The following is a 26,175-nucleotide window of genomic DNA, read 5'->3' as shown; positions in this document are numbered from 1 at the left end:
AGGATTTATCAAAAATTCTTATAATATAACATGAAATAATTATGTATATTATGTGTCAGTTTGTTCGTTATATCACAGTGAGTGAGTAATTAAATAAAAGTCTTAGTATAAATTGATCCTCGTTTAATTTACATTGAATATTATTTATATTACTATGTATATGCAAAGAATAATAATGCCACGAACATTAATATTTAATGCTGCCACGATACGTCTTTAACAATTGTAGACCAAAATAACAGCTATTGTGACCTATTTTGTGACCAAATTGAATTATCATTCATATTTGTATACCAAGTTCTTTATTATTATACAATAGGTATAATAATTAATTCTAAGAGTTACAATCTTAACCTGTTAAAATTCATGTCGTCATTTAGAATTAATTTATGCTAACTTAATCATATGTTTTAGAATCACTTACAACTATCCGCAACTATTTATAAAAAAATCTAAAAAAGCCCTTTTTCATCTCAAATAAAAATTTAGCTACCTATGTTAATGCAACTAAATAATAATATTATTTTAATCCTTCCTTACAAGAACTCTCGCTATTACATAGAATATTGATCTGCAACTTTATTTATTTAGCCCCCGAAGCCGTATAAGTACATATTTCGTAGAGTCCATCTATATACTTAATCTTCTACATAATTCATAATATTATATTCAATATTAATTATATTCTATGGTATACTTATAAAACATCTGTTTAATCAGGATAAAAAATATAAACTACTATTATCTATCAAAATACAATTACTTACATTCATCTTTATTGAAATTGACGTTTCGTTATAAGCTGTGGTTATAATGGCTAAATTATTAAAGCCAAAACAAATTAAATAAATATAAAGTAAATTAATGGCACTTGCATCAATTTTACGTCGATCACATATTATTCTAGACAACGCACACGCCGTAAGAACAGTCGCAAATTTGTCGTATAAAATATTCGGAGAAAGCGACGTAGATCCTGATATCCCACCAATATTTCTATTTCACGGTCTCTTAGGAACGAAAAAGCATTGGGAGAGCTTTGGAAAAACTATGATGAATATGACTCAACGGATTGTGGTGGCTGTCGATTTGAGAAATCACGGTGACAGCCCTCATGTGAACTCCCACAAGTACGATGATATGGCGAGGGATATCCTAAAGTTGTTCTCGAAATTATCAATTGAAAGGGCTAGTGTTGTGGGACATGGCATGGGTGGAAGGGCTTCTATGTATGTTGCTTTGATGGCGGTTAGTTAGGCTTATATTAACATACCTGTTTAATTGATATAGGTAGAATTGTTTTAAATAAGACGCCTATATTCCCTTATAAAACATTAATTAGTGTTAGAAAGTATGTTAAGTTGTTTCTCAGAGCAGTGTTGGTGCGACGACGAACGTGCGACTCATGTAAGTACGGTTCTCGTCTGTTGACCAATGGACTATATGTCGCTCATATGTTGAAAGAAATCATCGTGGTGAAACCGACATGCTATAGAGCCAAATAATCGACAGTGTGTGTCAGGCACAGAGCAGATACAGAAGTCTAGACCTATTAGTTAGTAGCGCCAGTGGTATATGTATAGGTATAGTTTCTTCAATTATTTATCCGCAATCTCAGATTGAAAACAATCTGAGATCAGACCGTGGCAATCGATCGATCTCCTATCTGCATCACAATAACCAAACCCTACGAAGAGCATAATTTTTGGCGACGGTTAGAATGCAATCTCTTCACTCTTTACACTCAAATTTGATAATCAATATAAACCAAATAAGGTAAATTAAACCATACAAATAATATTACAATATTATATCAAATCGCTTTCAAATTCTTTTAAAAACTCGTGTAAGTTTAAGTCTTAAGATACGATATTGGCGTTGAACTCTCTTTTACATACAAAGGTCGATTGACATACACCGATCCGACCTACCATGGATAGTATCGACAGATGGCTATTACAATCATTCGATTTGGCACGCTTTTATCAATATTTAGAGTAAGATGTCTATCTCAAATGGTCGAAAATAGATTGAGATAGGTTATTGGATTTGGGCGTATCGCAACTTGTGAAATATTTGATTTAATGTTGATGAAAGCTTATTTTCCTCAAATTGTAACTGTCTCCCACGTTGTTCACACATAGAGTATTTGCTAACATTTTGTTGTCGTAGCCCTTTCCTGCTAGGGTAGATTACAGCTTACTGTATTTGTTTAATTCGGGTGTATGATAGAGACTTTTTTATTTTTTTTATGTCATTGTTAGTCTGGAGTTCTGTCAGTTTCATTTCGGAGAACATTATAGTATTGGTCTGATTTAGCTTCTTACTGAATTAGACATCAACGTCGACAGATTGAAACTCAGTCATAATTAGACACCGCTTTTCCGCTATCGTCGCCACTTTCACTGGTGTTAGTTTCATTTTAAATATCCATTTTCCTTACAATAGCAAAAGGGGTAATTAAATTTATAATATATTTTTGGTTCGGCACGACTTCGCTCCTTTAAAGGGCACAAATAAAAAGGTAACTTGTTGGATTTGAATTTTAAATGTTAATCGCATAATTTCTCTTTAATTTTACTTCAAACTCCGTATCCATTCATAAATATTTTTAGAATAATAATTAGTTGAGATTCATAATGATAGACCAGGTAGTTATTCAATTTTAAACATTTTAACATTAACAAAAGTTATTGGACGAAAATAAGTTAGAGTCATGACTTTTCCTATCACTCAAAAGCACTCAACGTTAGCTTATCTATTGAAATTAAATAAGATTATTTAGACGTAGTCAATATATAAAAATTAATCAATATAGTATGTTATAATTAGATTCTTATATTTTTATAATACAAGACTGAATACAGTTAACTGACTATATAATTTTCAGCCAGAGAAGATATCGGCACTGTTAGTGGTAGACATTTCACCAGTTTCGACTTGTGTTGACCTGAGAGAGCAGTTCCCAAAAATCATGTCTATGATGAAAGACATCAGTTTTAAAGATCAAAAGAAGGTTAAGATCGCTCAAAGAGAAGCTAAAAAAAAATTAAAAACCTTGATAAGTGATGAGATTTTACTAAAAGCCATTTTGTCTAATGTAACAATGAAGTCTACTGGTTTCATCGGCTGGTCATGTAATCTGGATGTATTGATTAAGGAATTTAAACATATAATAACATTTCCGCGATTAAAAAACAAGAAATACTACGGGCCTACGTTATTTATTGGCGGCCAGTTGTCTGATTATTTACCGTTAGTATTCATAATTTTTTAGTATAACCTCCTTTAATCGAATCGAACTTACGACCTCAGGGATGAGAATCGCTTGCCAATGTCACTAAGCCCTTATACACACCACTCATACGTCACTAGAATCATCTTAACAATATCATATATTAAGTAGGTTATTAAGGGTCTGTGTCACAATGTATGGATTAAGTACCGAATAGCTATACAACACACAAATTATTCGGAAGATAAAAGTTCCGAATAAGATACTTCGCATTTCATGACGAATGGCGCTATCTGATCTGATATCGTGAAACGCAACAATAGTATTTATTAGGATTGGTAGGCCAATAAGTAATAAATAGCTTATTTGGAACTCATCCGGACATTGTGAAACAGACTTTAAATCTAATAAAACACGGATATTACCACTTAAACTTATTTAACTATCTATTTAAAAATAATTGAGATTTTTAATCTAATAAAACAAAATGGTAAAAAAATATTATATTAAAATTGTGTAGGTACTAGCAAGGGCTTGAATGCACCGTGGATGTAGAGAATATCTATAAATTGCAGTTGCCCCGAGTAAAATTATATTTATCTTAAACAACGTATACACATACATACTTTTATTTGATCTGAACTTCTAATGTTTAAACAGAGCCTTTCGAAGTATATTTCTGTAACTAATCTTTGCTATCGATGAGACATTTTTTAGTTTAAAAAAAAACACTGTTTTACTTTTACAGACCAGACGACTTGACTGCTATACGAGATATGTTTCCCCGAGCAGTAATAACCTATATCCCCCATACCGGACACAGTCTCTATGCCGACGACCCGAAGAGTTTTTTAGAAGTGGCTATAGCTTTTCTCAAAACGAATGAATAATAACAGTTTTAACTATCAGTTTATATTTATATTAATTTTGAATAAATTGATTTATTATCACCTCATATTAAAGTGCGAGATCCTATTATTTCGAAAGCCATGGCAAAAAGATCCTAATTCAATAAAATCCTTGGGTAGAGAAATGTCACTTAAGTATCTATTTTGGATCTATGGTTTCACTGTTTTATCACACAATCTCTTAAAAGAATACAAACACTCCAACAACAAAAATATGTATTTCGTATTTTAAAATACCACAGACCTTAATGTTTCCTCAGAACTTGTCTGTAACTCTATCTGCTGCCAATTGACGTAGATTAATAGGGATTATGATATTATAAAGCTTCAAATTTTGCCGTCGACAAAATCGACATCGAATGTCATATTTAACGAAAATTATAACCATTTTGCCCTATAAACATTCATTTTACAATTATGTTCATTCAAGAACTGCCGTTGACCTGGTGTATAAAGTTCACGGAAACGAAAATTATAACAACGCACCGGTAATCGTTATTCATGGATTGTTAGGAATGAAAAAGAATTGGGAAAGTGTTTCTAAAAAGATCAATGAAAATACAAGTAAAACTGTTATTACGGTCGATGTAAGGAATCACGGAGAGAGTCCTCATACTTCCTCGCATACGTATCACGAATTAGCGTCGGATATATCTCAACTTATAAGTAAATTATCGCTGAAAACTTCGCACATCATCGGTCATAGTATGGGCGGCAGAACCGGTATGGTTTTGGCCTTGACCGAGGTAACAACTCCAATCCGTGAACTTTTACTCTTTTGACATCTGTTATATTTAAAATTAAGGTCAACAGTTAAATTCCTCTTTTGGTAGTTTTGGTTGATAAGTATTATGAAGATAAGTATTATTATACATTTCTTCAATGTGATATAAAAATTTAGCATTTAAGACGTACCGTAAACGTTGTTGAGTTGTTAGCGATAGAGATAGAAAGAGATTCCGATAGTTTAAATTAGCTCTTTATCACTTGATGGCTTAAAAAGTGGCTCAAATGACATTGGCAAGAAGCAAGACTATAACTATGTCTTTAAAATATTATTATTCCAATCTCGCCCGCTGAAAGGAAAATTACTAATAAAAGTAGCAGTCAATATTAACCCTCTTACTCTCAAGCCTCACATGACTATATTGAGAATGTAAACATGATATGATTTCCATATACTTAACCCGTAACTAGTTCAAATTAGTAATTATAAATGGGAAAAATCCCATAATGATTTGCCATCCATTTTGTGATCTCTAACTTCTCAATTATAACTTTAGAAAATTTCTATTGCATTACATACTTTAGGCCCGCCCAGGATTTGAATATCGGTAGTTAAGCATAATAACTCCTTATCGTAGTTTCACCGAGAATAGTGTTAAACTGAACCTAACCAAATAATAAAACGTAGAAACATCGCATAAAGAGCGTAGTATCATAATATATACAGCTAAGTTTATTTACGTATTTAAAATTTCAGCCCTCAAAAATAGAAAGTTTAATAGTTGTCGACATATCTCCTGTGTCAACAGCTGGTATACTGAATGATTTCTTTCCCAAATTAATAAAAGCGATGAGAACTACGAATTTCGAAGGAGCCGACAATATCAGCAAGGCGAGGAGTATAGCGAGAGATCACCTTGCATCGTCGGGTCTTGTCAAACCCGAGTCTAGTGGATTTATTCTCATGAATATTGGTCCCGTGAAAGGTGGATCGTATGGGTGGATATGTAACTTGGACACACTTATAAAACATTTTATTGATATAGCAACATTTCCGAGCAATCTGAATGGGAAACAGTATTCTGGTAAAACTTTATTCATTGGTGGAGATGAATCTAATTATATTCCGTAAGTAAACAGTGTATTTGTACGTTAATGGTATATATATAGTAGAGGTCAAAACAGATTATTTAATAGCATGATAATCATGAAATCTTGTATATGCGGGGGACTAATTATTTTTATAATAATAAAAATTGTCATATATATTGTGCATTTAATTATAAATTAAAATTACACACATCTACAATTATTTTTGTTTTCTATGAATAAAATCGTAAATGTTGATGAAAAAATTATATTCCTACCTACACCTACACCAATGATTTAAAAACATACGGGATTTTCAAAGATGCAGCCAAATTCTTTCCAAAATTGCCAAGATTGCCTGGAAGAGATTGCTTGTTAGCGATAAGACCGCCCGTTGCATTCCTTGTAATTTTTATGTATTGTTTTATTTTTGTTTCTTTGCAGCGAAGTGTAAATAAATAAATAAAATAAAGAAACAGAAATATTAATGAAGGGTATGTACCTACTTTGAATTAATTTCAGACCAGGAGATTTAAATGGGATAAAGCAATATTTTCCGAAAGCCGAACTGGAGTATGTAAAAGGGGTGGGACATAACGTACACGCTGAAGATCCAAGTACTTTTTTGAAAATTGTAACTAAATTTCTTACATAAAATCTTTTCTCCTCTTTGTATTTATTTTTGAAAGACTTGCAGAAACAGTAGTATTGTAATACTATCTTAATTCATAAAAAACAAACTTATCGCTTTATCAGTCATATCAGAATGTGATATTTAATGTAAAAAGAAGGATTATCACTTATTAATTTAATTTCATTAAATTATCTGAAATCGGACGTAAATTTCCTAAGATGCCCATTTTTGCCAAGAGTTATTATACCTATGTAAAATATATATCGGTGTATAACTGTAACTTAACCTTGACTTCAGACAACAGAGCCAAAGCTAAAACCTGAGTTCGATTTCCTGGATTCTTAAGAACAGGCTGATAACCTACACCTTTATTATTAAAAATAAATCAGACGCAAAGATTCGTACTCTCTATTGGACAATAGTACATACTGTGTATGTACTAGATAAATAAAATAAAAAATTTCATAGTTGTCCATGTCCCGATATTATGTCGCCTGCGAACAAACAGACTCACTGAAATGACTCTAATGACAATGTGCACGGTACATTTTAAAGCTTCATGATAAATATATTATTGCAATTTTTCCGGATTATAACAATAGATAAATGTTATTTAAAATACAAGACATTTCAGTCAATCTGATTTTTGAAGTAGAAACCAAAATAGTGTCAAATGTGATAACTAATATGTCATTTTAAAACGTCACAAAACCTAGTAATCAGTAACCTTCAAAATTTCTAGGTATTCAAAACAAAAATGTTATTTAATAGGTTTCGACTTCAAAATTTATTTCGAATATGTCCCAACATATTTTCCACATCCCCTAGGTGCTTAAAATCTGATTCTAGCAATGCAGAAACTGTAGAATTGGCCTACTCCACCTACGAGAGCACCGATACCGATACGTCGAAACGACCGCCTCTAGTAATTTTACATGGACTGTTAGGTTCAAAAAATAACTGGAACAGCATGAGTAAAGCTATTCACAAAGCAACAGGACGGAAGATAATCAGTGTCGATGCTCGTAATCATGGTGACAGTAGGCATTCTTCACAGCATACCTACATTCATATGGCCCACGACGTGATAAAATTGTTAAAAAAACTGGAAATATCAAAAGTATCCATTCTTGGGCATAGCATGGGCGGACGCACTGCAATGGTTCTGTCACTACTTTGTGTAAGTTGTACGTAGTATCACATCCTTATTCTTAATCCATATAACTAAAGAACAGTTTTAAACAGTTTAGTTAAATGATGTAAGTAATTTAATGCTTTTAACGATTGTATATTATTGATCATTACAATAATGTTTTAGTCAGATCTTGTATCAAGTTTGATTGTGGTTGACATATCTCCTGTGAAGACAAGTCCCCAGATCTTCAGTATGATGAATCTCTTTGATGCCATGACATCAGTATCAATAAGGAGTGGTATTGCAATGTCTAAAGCAAGGAAATTAGCTGATGAACAATTGAAAAATATCTCTCCTGACGTCAATCTTAGAAATTTTTTAATAACCAACCTGGTTCAAACTAATACAGGATCCTATACATGGAGAGTTAATTTGCCAGCATTAAAAGAAAACTTTCAAAACCATATATCAAATTTCCCTTCCACTCTTAAAGGGCTGCAATATTGTGGACCAAGCTTGTTTATTGGAGGCTCTCTATCTGATTACATTGGGTAAGCATTTATTATATGTATCTTTTATTTACTAGGTCTTAATACATGAGAAGATTATTAAAAGATAAAAAAATGTTTTTTTATATTTCTTTTCAGTTATTGGGTCAATAATTTAGAAAAAGAAATACAATAGCTTATTGATTAGTTAATATTATATACAATAAAAACAGTATGATTTTTTTTGCAGGAAGAATGATTTGCCAGAAATTCAAGAATATTTTCCACTAGCAGAACTAGTTTTTATTGATGGGGCAGGACATTGGGTACATAGCCAAAAGCCAGAGAAATTTCTAGAAAATGTTTGCAAATTTTTAGGAGATAAATAATGTTTTAAAAATTCTAATTGATATTATAATTCTTAGTCAAATGTACAAATATTTGTTAATAGTTTACATTTAGTAGAATAATATGTTATTGTTTGATTTGTTGCTTTTAGTTTATCTATTGGATGTGGTTACACAAATTGTCTTACAGGAAATAACACACAACTTATCAGTAAATTCTCAAACACAACATATGATTTTAAACATGTCTGAGGTATATGAATAAAACAAGTTTTACAATATTTTTCAGTCTGCCCCCAATTATATTTTTAAATTTTTAAAATGATGATCCATTTTTAAGCATTACTTGCATCATCAACTGAGATATATCTTATATCTTTAAACAAGCAATTCTTGTATATATATAATTGGAATCTCGAAATGGGCTATAACGGTTTTCAAACAAAAAAACGGCATTTGAGTAGTCCCAATTTAAACTGAAAAAAGACTCTTCCTGACATCTATCGGCGAATAATAATACTATTTTTTTAACGACACAACAACAGTAAAGCTATCCCAGCATATATATTATTCATATTCATCACTTTATTAGTATGTAAGTAACTCGTACTTAAAAATAATTTCCTAAAAACACAATTTAAAAAAATATACCGGTCATCCAGGTACTTTTGATGGATTTAGATTTTGGACCTTAAGAAATACTTTCCCCTCTTCTAGCTTCACTTTAACACACAAAATGATTCGTCGCCGCCAACTACAATTAAAAATACCAAATGAGTTTTGTCATAATTTATGTTCCGTTCGTTATGCACTAACTTTAGCAATTAGACAAAAATATGTCACACATTTAAATAATATAAAAACCAAACCATTTATTTATCTTTGATATAAATTTAGTTGTTTAAAAAAATCCTGTACTATATTTCATTTTTCAAGTGAAAGCAGTCGAAGGAAATCAAATAGGTACTCTAATCAAGGTCAGTTGATAATCTTATTAATATTTTTGTGTGTCTATTATCCTTCCCTGAAGAACCTCCGCCGGTACCATATCATAGGGCATACAATCATACAAAGTTACGAGTCGAAAATCGATCCACATTGGGTTATTAAACCATATAAATTATTAAAATAACTATGCTTTTGCACTCGGAATATTGTAAGCTGCACTCGGTACTAGAATAACTTTACTATAAAACTGGGAGGAATTTTGGTTTACGACATTCTCACTTCACATTTACTGTGAAGTGGATTAATTAGTTTAAATATAAAGTGATAATAGTAGGCACAAAATGGCAAGTGTAGTAAAAGGGCTGTCTTTGCTCTTCGATAGGCCCAATGAGCCTATGGTGTCACCGAAAGGAGACGATAATGCCATTTTCCAAATTTCCGAACAATTCTTGGTGAGTAATTTTCTTTACCATGGTCCAAAATATATATACCTGATATAGCAACAAACATGCAGTTAGGTAATAAGAAACAAGACTACATTAACACTATTCGTTATTTTTCGTAGAATATATATGAAATATGTATATATTTCATAAAAAAAAATATAACTCTAAATATATGTATTTTGTTACTATATATATGTATATTGTACTGTAGATGCAATACATGTAACTGTTCAGAGTTCCTATTTGTAAAACTAGTTTTTTTTTTTTATATTAATTTTTTTTTTCGCTCTAGACTGACGACTACAAAAACAACGGTATTGAAATTAACAACCGTTTTGGGGAAAACGCATCGGAAATAATTCCTCTAGAGAACTTACGTCGAGTGCCCAAGCTTACGAAAGCAAGGCGCTTACCAAAGGATGCAGACTTCTCACTGTTCTTGCCAGCCCACAGGGAAATGGCAGATGAAGTCGTTGACGAACTTATGGGTATGTCTTCCTTATATTAATCCGATAAGTTAAACGTACTCTGTAAACGCGTATAAAAGTAAATAATTACTTGATTTAGATTAAATTATTAATTCTTTCTTTCCGTTTTGTTTTAAATAAAGAAGACTCGTTGTATAGCCACCCCAAACAGTTATTTCGCCGGGACGAGTCGAAGACCTTTGGGTTATGTGATAAGCGTGTTAATCACTAATCCACGTAGTTGCTTCATTTCTTAATTTTATTGTTAATATTTTTTAGTACATAATGGCTTTAAATATTTGTACTTGAGACAAGTTCTATTAAAGAAAATGTTAGTTACATGGTTTTTTATTATGGTTATTACTACCAAATTGTATAATGCCCGGAAATAAACAATATAAAATAAATAAAAACATACATGTTCCAAAAGTCATATAATAATTTAATTCATATTTATTTACAGGTGTTCCTGAAAATCAATTGCAGCAGTTCCTGTCTACTTGTACATATGCCCGTGTTAATATCAACCCTCAATTGTTCAACTATTGTTTCAGTGTTGCGTTAATGCATCGGTAATATATACATCTATATAAATTATGTTCATTCTGGTAGTATTTAATGTAATTATAATAAATAAATTCTTGTAGGCGTGACACCAGAAATGTTCCTATTGCAAACTTTGCAGAGACATTCCCTTCAAAATTTGTGGATTCTCAAGTTTTTGCTCAAGCCCGTGAGACAGCTGCGGTTGCTGCACAAGGAGCACCGGTAAGTTACTTTTCCTTGTCACCGCAGCAATTATCACACTTTTTATCAGTACCTGAACAAAAGACTGGTTTAAAGTTAGGTGTCCAAGGCCCAAGACTATCATTTGAATAAAAATCCATTGGGTAGGTTCCATCTTCCTTCAGCCACTTACTGTTACCTAATGAAACAGAAAATTCATATGGTGTTAAAAGTGGCTGCGGAAATGCTGTTCCCCAATCAATAGAAAGCCTAGGGCAAGCAACTTGTACAAAAGCATCTAAGCCAAATAACGCAAGTTTACTGGGAAATATTTCAGATAGCAGAATCTTAACATAATGTTTATTGCAATTGGAGATTTGCTTTTCAAGATTAGTAAGGACTTTTGTACTTCCTTGCCTCCCAAGAGTTCCTAGAATAAGACCGAAACAATTTGCATCTGATGCTAATTTTATTTGATTACTTCTGTTCATTTTCATTACTTCATGGTCATAATCTTCTGAAGTGAATTTCTTTTCATAAGGATCATATTTATATGCTGGAATTGTGGGGTTTGCTATCATAATTGCTTCTAAATGAAATCTACCATCTCCAAGATAAACTATACAGTCAGCATTCAGCTTGGGAGCTGTACAACCAAGAATTTCACCTGGAGATAAGGGTTTACTTTGTGGCACTGTCACAATATAATCATCATTTCTTAGATCCTTGGTAACTGAATGGAGGGTTGTCACAAATTGAATTGTACTAACTATTGCTAAATGTGTTTTTTTAGGAAAGTTAAGTCTAATTGTTTCCAAAAAATGTGATGGATCTATTTTTATATCTACAAATATGTAGAGAACTTTAATACTGCTAGTTTGATCTATTGGTATAAGACATGAGTGACCATAATGGACTAAGAGGTCAACACCAAGAGCTATGGCAGTGAAATCATCTATACAGCAGGCTCCATATGTAACATCACCCATTATTACAGTATCTGCCTCTGTAAATGTTTCTATTATGTCACATAATGTCGTTGCAAACATAGTTAACCCTGAAAAAACAAATATGCAATTACTTTCATATTTACTAACCAATATTATTTACGACCAAAATTATGTTTTTGTGGTGTTTACCTTCTGGTAACTGAAGAGCTACCCTTTTTGATCCTAACGAACGAATTCTCCATATTGTTTTATGAATTTCAAAATTGTAATTATTAGGCAAAGCTTCACAGGCTCGGTTTATTAGTGGATCTTTCAACAAATCATCTGGTATTCTGTTTACTGATCTTATGTTGGGTTTAAAAGTTTTTCTTTGTCCTTCTGGCTTTGCACGTACTACAACAACTGAAGAATCTGATACCAAGCCTGCCATGTCTTATAACTTTTTTATCATCTTAAAATATTCTTTTTATAAATACTAAGTATTAACCAGGTTACTTTCATAAAAAATGTAAACACGCGCGCTTCAAGCAGTGGCCTACGTGACTTCTTGCAAAAAACGTTCCGTTTTCTAAAGTTTTTATATATTGATTTAACTATTGCCATAGTCGCATAAAATTCTACGATTGAAAGATTGATTTGACTATAAAAATTGATAATTAGTTTAAAAATAAGTCAGTAAGAATGAAATTATATTAGTACTCAAAAATATTTATTGATAATTAAATATTAAATTAAATTTACTACATACGTTAAATGAAACGTTGTTTTGGCGTGAAAAGTGTCACGATGATTGAAACGTCAACGTCTAAAATAAATTCCCTTCTACGCAAAAAGTTTGGTCGAATTAATTTCAAAATAGCTTTAAAATATTTTGGATATTATAAAGCTATATTGCTAGTTATTAAGGTATTGTTAAATTTTTCAAAAAAAACTGAAATTTCTGAAATGCGAATGATTGATACGTCTGTAGATTCGGCCGTGCTATCCTGTATTCCCAAATTTATTTAATTTTAATTCCAATTTACAAGTTAAGCCTGATTATTTATTATGATTGATTAGTAGCTAGAAACTAGTCATAAAAATTGTCCTTTTTTCCTTCTTTGAAAATAATATATAAGAATTCAGTAAAAATATGTACGTATTTATCTGAAAATTTCAGCGCACTCCAATAATTATACCAAGAGACTACACAGCAACAGACTTGGATGTAGAACATCGTTTAGCGTACTTCCGCGAAGATATTGGTGTTAACCTACACCACTGGCATTGGCATCTCGTCTACCCATTTACTGCCAACCAGAGGGAAATTGTTGCTAAAGACAGACGTGGAGAACTATTTTTCTACATGCACCAGCAAATTATTGCCAGGTTAGTAAAACCAAAAATTGAATTTATCGAATCATAAGTACGTTTGTATTTATCGAATCGTATTTAGTTGAGTTTTATGTGACACGTATTATATAATAAAATTCTAAAAAATAATCGATTAACTTATAGGATTTTAATACAATTGTATTATCCACATTAAACGTAGATATGTTTCACAGCGCTCTAAGCCTTCACTCCGACTAACATAAACATAACATAACAGAGTTCGTGCGAACTTCCCAAAAAAAAGTTTAATCCTTTAATTCAATTATAAATGAAATCTTTTAATTGTGGCCTTTTCTCCGTCCCGCTTCCTTCTTTACGTCTTTTAAGGAGATTGTTCTTTTTTCAGATAAATATTACTAAGCATTATTCAAATTAATATTCCAACTAATAAAATAACTTAAGCATAAATCAAATTATATTTCAGGTACAATGGTGAGCGACTGAATAATTCTTTACCCAGAGTCAAAAAGTTCAATAACTTCAATGAGCCAATACCGGAAGCGTATTTCCCAAAACTTGACAGTCTTACATCCTCCCGGGGTTGGCCTCCACGACAGGCCAATATGCAATGGCAGGACTTGAATAGACCAGTTGATGGTCTTAATGTGACTATCGCGGATATGCAACGCTGGAGGCGGAACATCGAAGATGCTATTGCCACCGGATTGGTGCAATTGGTATGTTTTTGGGAGGACTGTTGATATAAATATGTTACCATGTAAAATTAAAAAGAAACAATCACTGTTTTATTCGTTAAGAGGTAGGTTTAAAGGCAACTTGTATTATTTGAAAATATATTTTATAGCGTTGGTGGAAGAATAAATTAATGAATTCATCGACAAGAAACATTATAATGTAATAGTTTAAAATATACTTATATCTAAATAATGAAAATAATAGTCGTGAATCTTTAACTTAAAAAATTTACCTGTATATATGCGATATTTTTATAATTGTGTAATATTTAATAGTAACGATCTATTTAAGCTCCAAGCTTTTCTGCTAAATTTCGTAAGCATAAACAGTATCTTTGTTCACCAATTTCTATGTCATATTTCTAAATCATATCAAAATGATCGTTCCTAGTTATGATGCAGTCCAATTGAATTGATTTTCATCAAAATCTGTTCAATAGTTTGTGATATCTACGCATTTCTGGAACGGACATGTATTACAGTGATGCTATATTTGTAAATAATGTTATTTTTTTTCTAAATTACTTTTATTGTACTTTTAATTAAAACGCTAAATCTCTAATAGCCCAACGGCTCGACCCGCCCACTGGACATAGACACTCTCGGCAATATGGTGGAAGCGAGTGTACTGTCTCCTAATATGGAGCTGTATGGCAGTTTGCATAACAACGGACACAGCTTCTCCGCGTACATGCATGACCCAACACACAGATATCTGGTAAGATCGTAATATTAAGTTAATACAAGTTTTAACTGTTCAAATTTTTTTTAAATGATCTAGAAATAATCTTCCGTTTCCTTATTCTAGTAGTACTCAGGTATCCTGGAAAACAAATGCTTTATTAATGCTTGTACTCTATTAAATCACGGACGATCGTAAAATCGTTACAGATTTTTCTTCGTCTTCGTCTTATATCCATGACTCGTATTATTTGATATTAATAGATAAATCTTCAAGAAACTCCATAATATTTAACTTTTAACGGATCCTAAATTTTTACATCAATTTAATCCAGGAATCGTTTGGCGTAATAGGCGATGAGGCTACAACTATGCGTGATCCATTCTTCTTCCGCTGGCACGCCTTTATTGACGACCTTTTCCAGAAATACAAGGAATCCGCTAATGTACGCCCATACACACGCTCCGAGGTATGTTATGTTATACTTGACGTTATTCTTATTAAAAGCCAGCTTCAAAAAAGTGTTTTTTTTATTTCAGTTTATAGATATTTTTTAACCTGTGTATATTTCTTAAGAAGACTTACAAGTTTACACAAAACAAATGTACAAACAATAAAGTAATCTTCTTCTCGAATGGTTTATAATGAATTTAATTTGTAATAGGGTTTATTATATTAGAAGTAATATAATTACAGGATCCCCTTAGTTATAAAGTTGCGTTTTCTTGTTAAAAGACACTTTTAATTTACAGCTAGTTTATAGGTTAAAATTTCAAATATTTTCAGTTGGAAAACCCAGGCGTTAGAGTAACATCTGCACGTATTGATAGCTCGGATGGCGCAACCAACGAGTTGCATACATTTTGGATGTCAAGCGATGTTGACCTTTCTCGTGGCCTGGACTTCTCCAACAGAGGTCCCGTGTATGCCCGCTTCACTCATTTGAACCATCGCGATTTCCAATATACGTACGTATTTAACCTAGGTGCTTAGTCAATATGCATTAACAGTAGTGTATGTAGAAAGTCGAAAACTAAATTTGTATGAAAATTTGTCGGCACGAATTGTAGCGTAACTTATTGTTTTTTTTTCTTGCATTAAATACTTATTTAATAATTAATATCTTGCAATTTACTTTAATTGTCTTTGATAATACAATATGAGTGAAATCCAATAGCGGTTTTATTCTAAATTATAATATATCTTACTAATAAGACCTAATCGACATTACTCGAATCTACCCCACGACTCTGTAAAAACTGAATATTCAAATGATTTTGATAAAAAAAATTTATTATGGTCCTCGGTGGCTGAAGTACCATTCTATTAATCATTCGATCATCAAACATACATAGATACTTATGTAAGAATCCAATATAATAATTAGCACAAAGTCCTAAGACCTTTTTGTTTCTGCATCTTCCTTTTTATACTGTTTTTTTTTTCCTTTGGCTTTTTTATACTGTAAAAAAATAATAATATATTTGCAGAATTGAAGTGGAAAATAATAGCAACGCCTCGCGAGGTACTGTCCGTATCTTTATTGCGCCGACAAACGACGAACGTCAGCTTAGCTGGGCGCTCTCTGACCAGCGCAAGATGTTCATAGAGATGGACAGATTTGTTGTGCCATGTGAGTTTTTTCATATAATATAGGCACTCTAATGTATGATATTTTTTAACCTAAAATTATAATAATTTAAAAAGCAAAACCTAAGTGGGAAACATTTAATTGTATTTGTTTATTTATTTAATGGGATTGTATTAAATGCTTAAAGATTTTGATTATTGCTGAACACGCTGCTACATGATTAACAGTAAGTTAAGTTAATAATGTTAAGGGCCTGTTTCACAATGTATGGATAAAGTGCCATATAGCTATGCAACACATAAATTATTCGAAAGATAAAAGTTCCAAATAAGATACTTCACATTTCATGACGTATAGCGCTATCTGACATTCGTGAAACGCAAAAATCCTATTTATCATACCAATAAGTAACAAATAGCTTACTTGGAACTTATCCGGACATTGTGAAACAGGCCCTAAGTAAAGTTAAGTAATTAAAATATATTTGAGTTTAAAACCTTTACTTTGTCGGTCTGATTCATAATTGCCAAATCTCAAGAATGTTTTGTCACATATTTTTAAACTCACAGGATACTTTCAATCATCATTCACATTCAATTAACAATCACATTCATTTAACAAAATTTCAGTTTATTAAATTTTTGAAAATTTCAGTGAATCGTGGCCGTAACGTCATAACCCGCCGTTCAACTGAGTCGACCGTTACCATCCCATTCGAGCAGACTTTCCGTGATCTCGGCGCTCAGGGTTCAAATCCTAGGAACACAGATCTCGCGTCCTTCAACTACTGTGGTTGTGGCTGGCCCCAACACATGTTGGTGCCAAAGGGAACTGAGAGTGGCACACCATATCAATTGTTTGTTATGGTTTCCAACTACGAACTGGATTCGGTAAGATCTTATTTAGTGCAATAACTTATTAATACTTGCTACATAATAGACATATTGCATTTAACTCTATAGCTTTTGAAGTCTAGGAGCGTTCACTGAATGTGATACACAAAAGTAGTGCCTCTGTCTTTGTGGACCCATCCACAACATATTAATTCTATAATTCACTTATTTACCAGGTGATCCAAGATGATGGTTCAGAAATTTCATGCAAACAAGCTTCAAGCTTCTGCGGTATTAGAGACAAGTTATTCCCAGACAGACGAGCTATGGGATATCCCTTCGACCGGCCATCAAGCTCTGCCACCAACATCCAGGACTTTATACTTCCCAACATGTTGCTTACCGATATCTCTATCAAACTGCAGAACATTACTGAACCAAATCCTCGTAACCCTACCAATTAAATTAGGAAAATAAGCTTTTCCAATTGATAAAAGTGCTCTTAAAAGTAAATGTAACTTGTTCTATAGGTTTAAGCTGCTTTTATAAATTCAAATATATAATAGATATCTTGATTAGTAGTAACTCCAAAAGTGAAAGGCTGAATAAGTTAATCTTGTAAATATTGTACATAATTTATGTTAAGATATAATAGTGGCCCTTAGATAATAAAAAGCATATAGATAATGTTTTATTTTTATTTATCTAACACAAACATACTCCTTTTTTTCAAATTGTTATTCAGCAGTGCAGCTAGTTCACACACAGTTAGTGGTTACCTGCAAAAAAAAAATTTTTTTAGCAACAATCTAGAATACAAAATTTTTAAAAGGCACCAGATACCCTAATAATATTATACTAATCTAGAAATATTTAATAAGGGTTGTTTTATTGTAGGGACGAGAACCTAAGAATATATGAAATGTTTTACTTCATTACCTCTTGTCTATGCTTATTTTTAAATGCATGATGTCTGCATGTATATGTGGCCATTTCTTTTTCATCCTGAGCCTCCTGGTTTCAGTGTGGTTTAGGTAACTATAAAAAATATAAAATATATATTATGCCAAATAACATAAAGAAGCTGACAACAAATAATGACAAAATAATCAGACCTATCATTAAATATCACATTGTTATCAAATAAACACTTTTTCGGCTCGTGTTTCATGTCATCATATTAAAAAATTTACATTAACAATTAATATATTAAATACATACCAGTATTTTATCAATTAAAAGTGCTTCCATATTCTTATGTATATGGATGCATTCACTGCTTCTTATTAAACCACATTAGATTTCAGCCTAATTCCTCTTAAGATCAGTCCTTCCATGTTCTGGAAATAATTTAATACAATTTTAAACGTGTTGCTTGGGTGTGTAAAACATTATAAAATATAACTCATTGCATATTCAGACCTATCATTTAATATCACGTGTTTCTCATAGTAACACATATTCGGCTCATGTAATTTGTCATCATTATTCCGCAGCATTAAATCAGCATGGTATTTCTATTCGATACCAAGGGTTGGATCTTATATTCAATACCTTGAATTTGATTATACTGAGTATGTAGGAGTCTCGGCGGACCTTGATTCGAAAACCTCTGTGAGATTTGGAGTAATTTATGCTGCTTGAGTTGTAATTTAAGCTAATTAATTTTTTTTTCGATGTTTTGTGCAATATTAGAAATTTGTAAACAATCCGCCAGAACAGTGTGTTAGTGTTACAGTGCAGATTATTCGTTAAAAAGCCGTTACTTTTTACATTTCTGTTGTTTTCTCGTCAATGTGCGTGCTTTTATTTGTTTTTTTTTAAACTTGGTGAATTTTGCTTGGTAAACGACCGGCTTATGTGGATGACTTTGAGGACGATGGGCCCAGTTAATGTTAGGTATTATATGTATGTTTTGGTTTATTTTTATTTTTCTACTGTTATAAATGTTTCTAGTACTTGAAATTGGTTGGGGGTGATAAGTTTACCCTCCCCCGACCTCAAAATCGAGGTATTGAATTGTAAACCTTAACCGATACCAATATTAATAAAATAGAAGGGTTGGTTTTACAATTCAATACCTTGAATTTGATTATACTGAGTATGTACGAATCTAAGCGTCCAAAAAACGAACTATTATCTGGTTCGGTTAGGTTAGTATATTAATATTTTATTTTAAATAACTGTCCAAAAAACGAATTATTATCTAGTTTGGTTAGGTTAGGTTAGGTATTGAATTGTAAACTTTAACCAAAATTACTAAGGTGATAGTTAAAAGTTACAACGTATATAAAACTTCAGTATTTAAAATAAACTATACATAAATAATTGAAATCTAAAAGCAATGTAAGAACCCAGTACCCACGTGTTGGTTTTACGCACGCATATAGGTATAAAATTTGAGGTTATATGGTTAAAACACGTACCTTTGTAGACATTTCTCGAAAAGTAATCTTCAACGTTTATCTTGGATTAAAATTAAGAATAGTTATTATAGACATTATGATAACTAATAAATAAATGTTTGAACTCTGAAGCGTCTTCGGTAATCGGTCTTACGACATCTAATGAATTAATGATTTAGGGCACAACTTACAAGTTACAACTGATTACCATTACTAGTGTTGCCAACTTAATTTTAACGAACCCACCAATTTTGACGTCGCAACACACCAGAAAACCACTAACAGCCACACTAACTAATATTATAAATGTAAGTGTGTTTGTTTATTTATCCTTCTCTCACGCCCAAAGGAAACATAGGATCGATGTGATTTTTATGCCCGCAGATAGGAGAAGGTTAGGCAAACAGCCCGCGAGCACAATTTTTTTGTTTTTACCGCGGAAAACACATGTTTTACTTAAGAAAACAGTAGTCTATGTCAATCTTTACTTTAGATTGAAAGTATACAGCTAGAATATATTTTTTGACAATAAAAGAACAATATTGTAAATTAAAATATCAGTAAATTAGTTTATTTTCATTACAAAACAACTTATAGAAGACATACAAAATCATTAAAAATCATCTTCAGTAGAATCGGTTTCCTCTGCAGCTTCTGATTTTAAGTACTTACACTTCTTTCGTTCCTATTTTACAGAATTGGAAATTTGGAAAAGGGCCTACTTATTCTTTGAAAGTTGATCTTTGCTATATAGACCACTAAAACATATTTATAATATAATACAACTCTATTAATATACATTTTTGACATATCTTCATTTATATTTTATTAGTTAGGTACGTAGGTACCTTTGAATTTTGCAAGTGTTTTTTTCGATAACCCGTGAATCTTTAAATCTCCGTAATGATTTCTTAATACAGAGCGACATAATTTCCACTTTGCAATTGGACCAGCTGTACTTTCTACCACTTGCAGCCAGTCCTTTAATTGGGAGTACCGTAACCAGTTTTCAGTACCCGAAAATAACCAACGTAATTTTACAGAGAAATAACTTAATTAATTAATGACAAATTAATGTAAATTTCATGGCAAAATATTCCTTTATAAGGTAAACGTTTACGTCTTTTCCTGTAAAGATATCAATCGTGCTAGTGGTTAAATGTCGTAGCTTACCACTGAATGAAACAAACTAAACCATTAGAAAAATCCACTAGCCACTAAAGCCAAAATTCGCCCGCTAAAACGTATATCTACACCACCAGATCTAGTGGAATATCAACTCCAACTCTATCCGAATATCAATTTGTTCTGCAAATTTGACACATATTTTGGAACGTTTTCCTTCAGTTTAATAAAAAAAAACATTAATTTACAACAACAAAAAATACTCCGTACACTTAGATTGGTTGCAGATTTAATACGTGATATGAAATATTATATCTAAAACTTCCCCAAGTTTGCAGAACTTTTGGAAGTGTTGATGTGAAACATCTGTAGCCGCACGTAAAACCAATTTCTGGCGTGGCGACGCATCACCACGCTATATGATATAGTCTAAATGCAGTAGTAAATTTCACATTAAAAATATTTAATGAAAATAATGTTTATTCAACAAATAGTCATCGTTATCTGGAAAAAATCGTAATATTTGATTTTATCATTATGACATATTTAGTTTCTATCACTATGTGTTCTTTTCTGCATATTACTTTTACAAAATAATGTCGATGTTTCACATCTGCCAGGCGTCCCGTGACAGCTCTAATTTTTTCACGACCGTACAGCAAAAATTAATTTAATTGCAATTTTAACAATGTTCCGGACCGCAGAACAGGTTGCAAAATTTTAGTTTGTTTTAATACCATTCCCGACCTTACATCAAAATTTGAAAACTTTTGGAATTATAATGAACTAGCTGACCCGGCAAACGTTGTTTTGCCATGTATATTATTTGTAAGAAACATTTTTTTAGGTCAATAAAAATAATTATCTACTATAAGTGTTCAAAAGAATGATTTATGTAGGGTAATAAATTAATATTTATTAATGTAGAGAATATATTTTAAATTACAATTCTTGCTAGTTATCTAAATATCAAAAATAAAGAATCAAAGAAATCAAATTAAAATAGGGGGTTGATTGTAAAGGGTTGAAAATTCAGGGTTATATGTATTTACTAATGCTGTATCATAAAAAAATATCTAAAATTGAAAAAAATATGAGAATTTTATATATAAGATTTATCTTATGAGACCAGTTTTTAGAACCAAACACATAGTCAGCACACAAACATAAACTTTCAATACTTTCTCTGTCTGACATTTTTATTTCACTTCTCAACCGCTTATGAACTGACGTTTTATCATAAAAATAATTAGGTTATATAAAAACAAATGAAATTAATTAAAAAAAAAAACCAATTGACTTTAACCTTTTCTATTTAAACAGTAAAAAAATAATCATTTGGAGTCTGTAGAAGTTACAGTTTGGAAACATAAATTTAACATTCTCTCACCCACCCCCGCAATCCCTATTGGAAATAGAATTTCGTAAAATCCTATTTGAGATGATTTCTGCATGACAAATAAAAGATTACTACCAAATTTAAAGTCTCTATAAAGGTTACAGTTTGGAAATAGAAATTTCACATTTTAACACCCACTACCGCAATCTTTTTCGGCGGTGGGTTGTTGTAAAACCCGCTCTTAAATCATTTCTGCATCACATATAGACGACTCTAGCTAAATTTGGAGTCTGGAGGAGCTACGGCTTAAAAAATGAAAATTTTCATTGTTAAACCACCCCCGCAACCCCCTGTGGGGTGAGCTATCGTAAAATTCGTTCATAGACTATTTCTACATCTCTTACAGAAGATTCCTACCAAATTTGGAATTTATAGGAGCTATAGTTTAAAAACGGCAATTGTTCATTGTTAACGCCCCCGCAATCCCCTTTGGGGGATGAATTTCTTAAAATCTGTTTTTAGTTAACCTCTACATAACGAAAGTAATATTCCTACCAAGTTTCACATTTCTAAGTCCTATAGTTCCCGAGATTTCGTGATGAGTAACTATACAATTTCTATAAAATACTTCGATTATCATCGAAATTTTTAACGTTTTAGCAGACTTCTTTAAAATTTTCTTACATATAAACATTCTCCTGACAATTCTGAAGACAATAAAAAAAAATTAACCCAATCGGTCCAGCCGTTCTCAAGTGATACTCGATCATAGATACGGCATTTTATTTTTATAAAAAAAAATGAGTGGGTGTGCAGGGGTACGTGGGAGTTGGTGGGTGGATGCGTGGAAGTTTGTAAGTAGATTCTTAGCTGAATGTAAAAGAACATCCGTTTAGTAAACTCCGTTGAAATCCATGAAAACAAAAGAATCAAGAGAAAACACTTGCGGGAAGCGGGATAAATGTTCATAAAAGTAAAACAGCAATAAAAAAATGAAGGAACGTTAGAATTCGAAAAATAAATAGCCATAAACCATCTAGGAAAAATTTCGCATGGTGGTAGTTTCATGTCGATAGGATCAGTGGTTTATGCGTGATTGAGCCTCAAACGAAGACCATTTTCATAATATATATATAGAAGATTAATTGTCTTGACTGACTGGACTATTTTAATTCGATTCTAGGTTTGACAATTTCAGTGTTGCAACGTTATGAAAAGTACTAAATTGTGACGTTGCGAAATGATTCAATACGGAAATGGAATATTTCCGGATCGATTCCTCTGGTTTGTAGTAGTATATGTAAACAACTACTACATTAATAGAACTTAAGTATATCAGGAAATTAATATTATTTAGGTTGAAGGTTGAAACCATTCCTTGATTTAAACTTAAGTAAAAAATCAATGAATAAAAATCACTAACTTTACAGTCAAGAATAGTGCATATATTTTATATCTAAATAGTTCAAAGTCCCAACATCACATTTATCTTAAGTTTTCGGCAATAATTTCGTTCGTAGAATTTAAACATCAAGAGTTAGGCCATAAGATTTGTTCAAAATACTTGCACACACAAAAAATTTTGTCAAAATCGGTCCAGTCGTTTGAGAGAAGTTCAGTGACATACACACTCACAGAATAATTATATATATAAAGATAGTTGACATTGTCTAGTTGGATACAAATAAGATTGGCTGTTGTGAATTTTGGTAACTAAATATATTTCCAATAGGTCATGTTTCTGTATCATACCAGTGACTATACTGACATGTTAAAAATTACTCATAATAATAATGTTACAAAACAATTTTTAATAGCACAAAGATTGCAAAAATATATTTTTTGGAATTTAGCTATGCATGCATCAATTCTACAATGTTGCACTTAGACTAGTAATTGAATCACACTCTATGATTAGTACATTTAGTTCAATATAAATAGTGATTTATATAAAGTATGTATAATAAATGCTTTATCTTGAACTAAATAATTTATGTCATGTGACATTTGAAAATCCAAGTATTTCTCTTAATGTGTTCTGTAGGGAAACTTCCTCCAAATAATGGCAGAGTTGTGACATGGAATGATTAGGAAACTCAAGAAATGTAAAATTTTTAAATCTATTATCAATTGAGTTGCAGTCAGAATTTGATAACTCTTCAATTTTTCTTATTACTATTTTCTTCCAGTGCAAAGACTTAATAATTTTCCACCATTCAATGCAAGCTGTTTCATTGCCTTCAATGCATACTATTCCAGGTTTCCCTGTACAACAAAATCCATTTAAATTATATTTTTTGGCCGTTTTAACTATCATTTCTTTTTTTTCTTTATTATAGATATGATGTGAATATATCCAGTATCTTGTATACTTCAATGGTTCTTCAATACTTTTATTGACATTCACAGGCAATGATGCATCTGGTTCACAATATTTTTCTATATTTTCAAGTAGCCACAAAATACCTGTGTAAATGCATACTTCTCCAATAAAACTTTTAGTCATAAAAGTATTAAACTCAATGTTTAAGTTACTTTCTTGTTGACGATTCAGTTGATTGCTTCTAATATAAATATGAGGTTGCATATCTGGGTAAAATGATGGAAGACTTATAGATATTTCGAGTTTAGTATTAGTAATTTGTAAATTTATTATAAAGTCAATGTACCTTGGTACAAAATCTGTTGATGTTGCCAAAAATTTTTCTATTTCTTGGAGCACTGTTGCATCGTAGAAAATTAATTCATTTTTTTCAGGGTACATGGATTGCAGTAAATTTATTTCGTTGACTTGCTCATTTAGGCATCGAACTAGTTTATCTTTGTTTTCTTCTGTCTCCATTATTATTTAATATTTTTAAAGAATAAAGAAATTATGAATGTATGAAGCACAATCCAGTTAAAAGCATGCAGATTGCAGTGTGTAGGGATGGCGATCTGAGATCGATTAATCGAAGAATCGATTTTTCGAGCAGAAAATATCGATTTTTTAAATCGATATGAAGTACTGTGTCGATTCACTGAATCGATATATCACCCTTGAAAATCGACATTCGATTTTTTCTGTTTTGGTATAAACCATACAATTATTTGCATTTAGTTGAATGTGCCTGAATTATAAGAGTGCTGCCGGTTAAAGAGTTAACTACTCATAAACTCGCGAGATGGCTGTATGTTTAGTATCCTTTACTCGCCTCTCTTTAATAAAAAAGTTACGTTTGTAGTCTTTGACTTTATGTATTTATAATCTGTGACGATTGATATTGCATTATTCATTTGTTGTTGTCGTTTAATGAATACTGTTATTAGCGTAATATAAGTATTTTTATGATCGATTTTCATCAGATTTTCATGTAGTGTTTGTTGCGAAATAAAAACTAATTGAGAGTAGGTAAGTAAATAAGTAAAGCGCTTCTTATTTTTTACTTTGACGCTATTATTTTCAGTTTGTTCTGTTAGTTGTGATTATCATTTAAATTTACTTTTACACAGGAATAATCAGCATTGAAATAACTAATAAGTAATATGTGGAATTCTTATTGATGGAAGTGTTCATACTTCATTCACGATTACTTTATGTCCAATTATCTATTTAACGTCAAAGCATCAAATTATTCATCTTGTTTACAGAAAAAATAGTAAAGCTCCCATTATCATTTTAAAAATAAACTATCGCTTTTACTCTAATTTTATTTTAATCAAGTAATCGCCAGGCTAGGGATGGCGATTCTTTCCGAAAAATATCAATTTTTAAAGCAATTCGTATCTTAATTAATCGATTCACATTTATTTACCAGTTATAATTCCCAATGCTTAATATTTAAACTTTTAACTCTTACCTTATTTTTTACTTTTTTGCAATCAATAAAAACATTCAGTATATAAATACTTATTTTTTTTTATAGTTGATCTTATAGTTTGATACGGTAATAAAAATAATTGTTATTTTTGAATTCCCTGATTTTATTGATAAGATATCGTTAATTGCAATATTAATCTTGTTTTTAGTAAAATTGATACAAATTTACATTG

General features: G+C 31.5%; 5 protein-coding genes and 1 long non-coding RNA gene across 7 annotated transcripts; 3 read left to right on the top strand and 3 right to left on the bottom strand.

The window, feature by feature from the left end:
• Positions 1-826: 826 nt before the first annotated feature.
• On the top strand, positions 827-6,601 carry LOC110991471 (protein ABHD11-like; the record flags this gene model as incomplete). Its single annotated transcript, XM_045631156.1, has 5 exons — positions 827-1,248; positions 2,891-3,132; positions 4,469-4,889; positions 5,627-5,997; positions 6,481-6,601. Coding segments are annotated over exons 1-5 (1,539 nt in total), but the record flags the coding sequence as incomplete, so codon positions are not given.
• Positions 6,602-7,245: 644 nt separating this feature from the next.
• On the top strand, positions 7,246-8,843 carry LOC123689683 (protein ABHD11-like). 2 transcript variants are annotated; one of them, XM_045630961.1, is made up of 3 exons: positions 7,246-7,779; positions 7,915-8,278; positions 8,466-8,843. In XM_045630961.1, exons 1-3 carry the CDS (start codon positions 7,350-7,352, stop codon positions 8,602-8,604), a joined length of 933 nt encoding a protein of 310 aa, XP_045486917.1. In that variant the 5' UTR covers positions 7,246-7,349; the 3' UTR covers positions 8,605-8,843. The 2 variants fall into 2 exon arrangements, with proteins under 2 accessions (XP_045486917.1, XP_045486918.1); XM_045630962.1 differs by having other exon boundaries at positions 7,264-7,772; positions 7,911-8,278.
• Positions 8,844-9,769: 926 nt separating this feature from the next.
• Positions 9,770-17,961, top strand: LOC110991469 (phenoloxidase subunit 2). Its single transcript, XM_022256833.2, has 12 exons — positions 9,770-9,962; positions 10,249-10,444; positions 10,887-10,995; positions 11,071-11,191; positions 13,259-13,467; positions 13,898-14,150; positions 14,734-14,886; positions 15,185-15,319; positions 15,637-15,818; positions 16,341-16,483; positions 17,096-17,331; positions 17,511-17,961. The coding sequence occupies exons 1-12, from the start codon at positions 9,852-9,854 to the stop codon at positions 17,736-17,738; spliced, it is 2,076 nt and encodes a 691-aa protein (XP_022112525.1). The 5' UTR covers positions 9,770-9,851; the 3' UTR covers positions 17,739-17,961.
• LOC110991470 (2-(3-amino-3-carboxypropyl)histidine synthase subunit 1) lies at positions 10,843-12,663 on the bottom strand. The gene is made up of 2 exons (XM_022256835.2): positions 12,289-12,663; positions 10,843-12,206 (listed from the first exon to the last, which is right to left on the bottom strand). The coding sequence occupies exons 1-2, from the start codon at positions 12,527-12,529 to the stop codon at positions 11,197-11,199; spliced, it is 1,251 nt and encodes a 416-aa protein (XP_022112527.2). The 5' UTR covers positions 12,530-12,663; the 3' UTR covers positions 10,843-11,196.
• Positions 17,957-19,892, bottom strand: LOC110991474. The gene is made up of 4 exons (XR_002600133.2): positions 19,701-19,892; positions 18,496-18,614; positions 18,214-18,312; positions 17,957-18,053 (listed from the first exon to the last, which is right to left on the bottom strand). It is a non-coding gene; the product is annotated as an uncharacterized LOC110991474 (long non-coding RNA).
• A 3,630-nt stretch (positions 19,893-23,522) lies between these two features.
• On the bottom strand, positions 23,523-25,077 carry LOC110991455 (RWD domain-containing protein 2B). Its single transcript, XM_022256815.2, has one exon. It carries the CDS (start codon positions 24,983-24,985, stop codon positions 24,140-24,142), a length of 846 nt encoding a protein of 281 aa, XP_022112507.1. The 5' UTR covers positions 24,986-25,077; the 3' UTR covers positions 23,523-24,139.
• Positions 25,078-26,175: the final 1,098 nt, after the last annotated feature.

Source organism: Pieris rapae, chromosome 14, assembly GCF_905147795.1.
Source record: "Pieris rapae chromosome 14, ilPieRapa1.1, whole genome shotgun sequence".
Taxonomy (NCBI): domain Eukaryota; kingdom Metazoa; phylum Arthropoda; class Insecta; order Lepidoptera; family Pieridae; genus Pieris; species Pieris rapae.
Note: the sequence above shows the minus strand (reverse complement) of the source record. Positions and strands in the feature narration are given on the sequence as shown.

Coding starts and splice junctions, on each gene's coding strand:
- LOC110991469 (XM_022256833.2), top strand. CDS start 9,852: ATGGCAAGTGTAGTAAAAGGGCTGTCTTTGCTCTTCGATAGGCCCAAT. Junction 14,151..14,733: donor CCACCGGATTGGTGCAATTG/GTATGTTTTTGG, acceptor AATCTCTAATAG/CCCAACGGCTCGACCCGCCC. Junction 17,332..17,510: donor CCAACTACGAACTGGATTCG/GTAAGATCTTAT, acceptor CTTATTTACCAG/GTGATCCAAGATGATGGTTC.
- LOC123689683 (XM_045630961.1), top strand. CDS start 7,350: ATGTTATTTAATAGGTTTCGACTTCAAAATTTATTTCGAATATGTCCC. Junction 7,780..7,914: donor GTCACTACTTTGTGTAAGTT/GTACGTAGTATC, acceptor TGTTTTAGTCAG/ATCTTGTATCAAGTTTGATT. Junction 8,279..8,465: donor TCTCTATCTGATTACATTGG/GTAAGCATTTAT, acceptor TTTTTTTTGCAG/GAAGAATGATTTGCCAGAAA.
- LOC110991455 (XM_022256815.2), bottom strand. CDS start 24,985: ATGGAGACAGAAGAAAACAAAGATAAACTAGTTCGATGCCTAAATGAG.
- LOC110991470 (XM_022256835.2), bottom strand. CDS start 12,529: ATGGCAGGCTTGGTATCAGATTCTTCAGTTGTTGTAGTACGTGCAAAG. Junction 12,207..12,288: donor AGCTCTTCAGTTACCAGAAG/GTAAACACCACA, acceptor TTGTTTTTTCAG/GGTTAACTATGTTTGCAACG.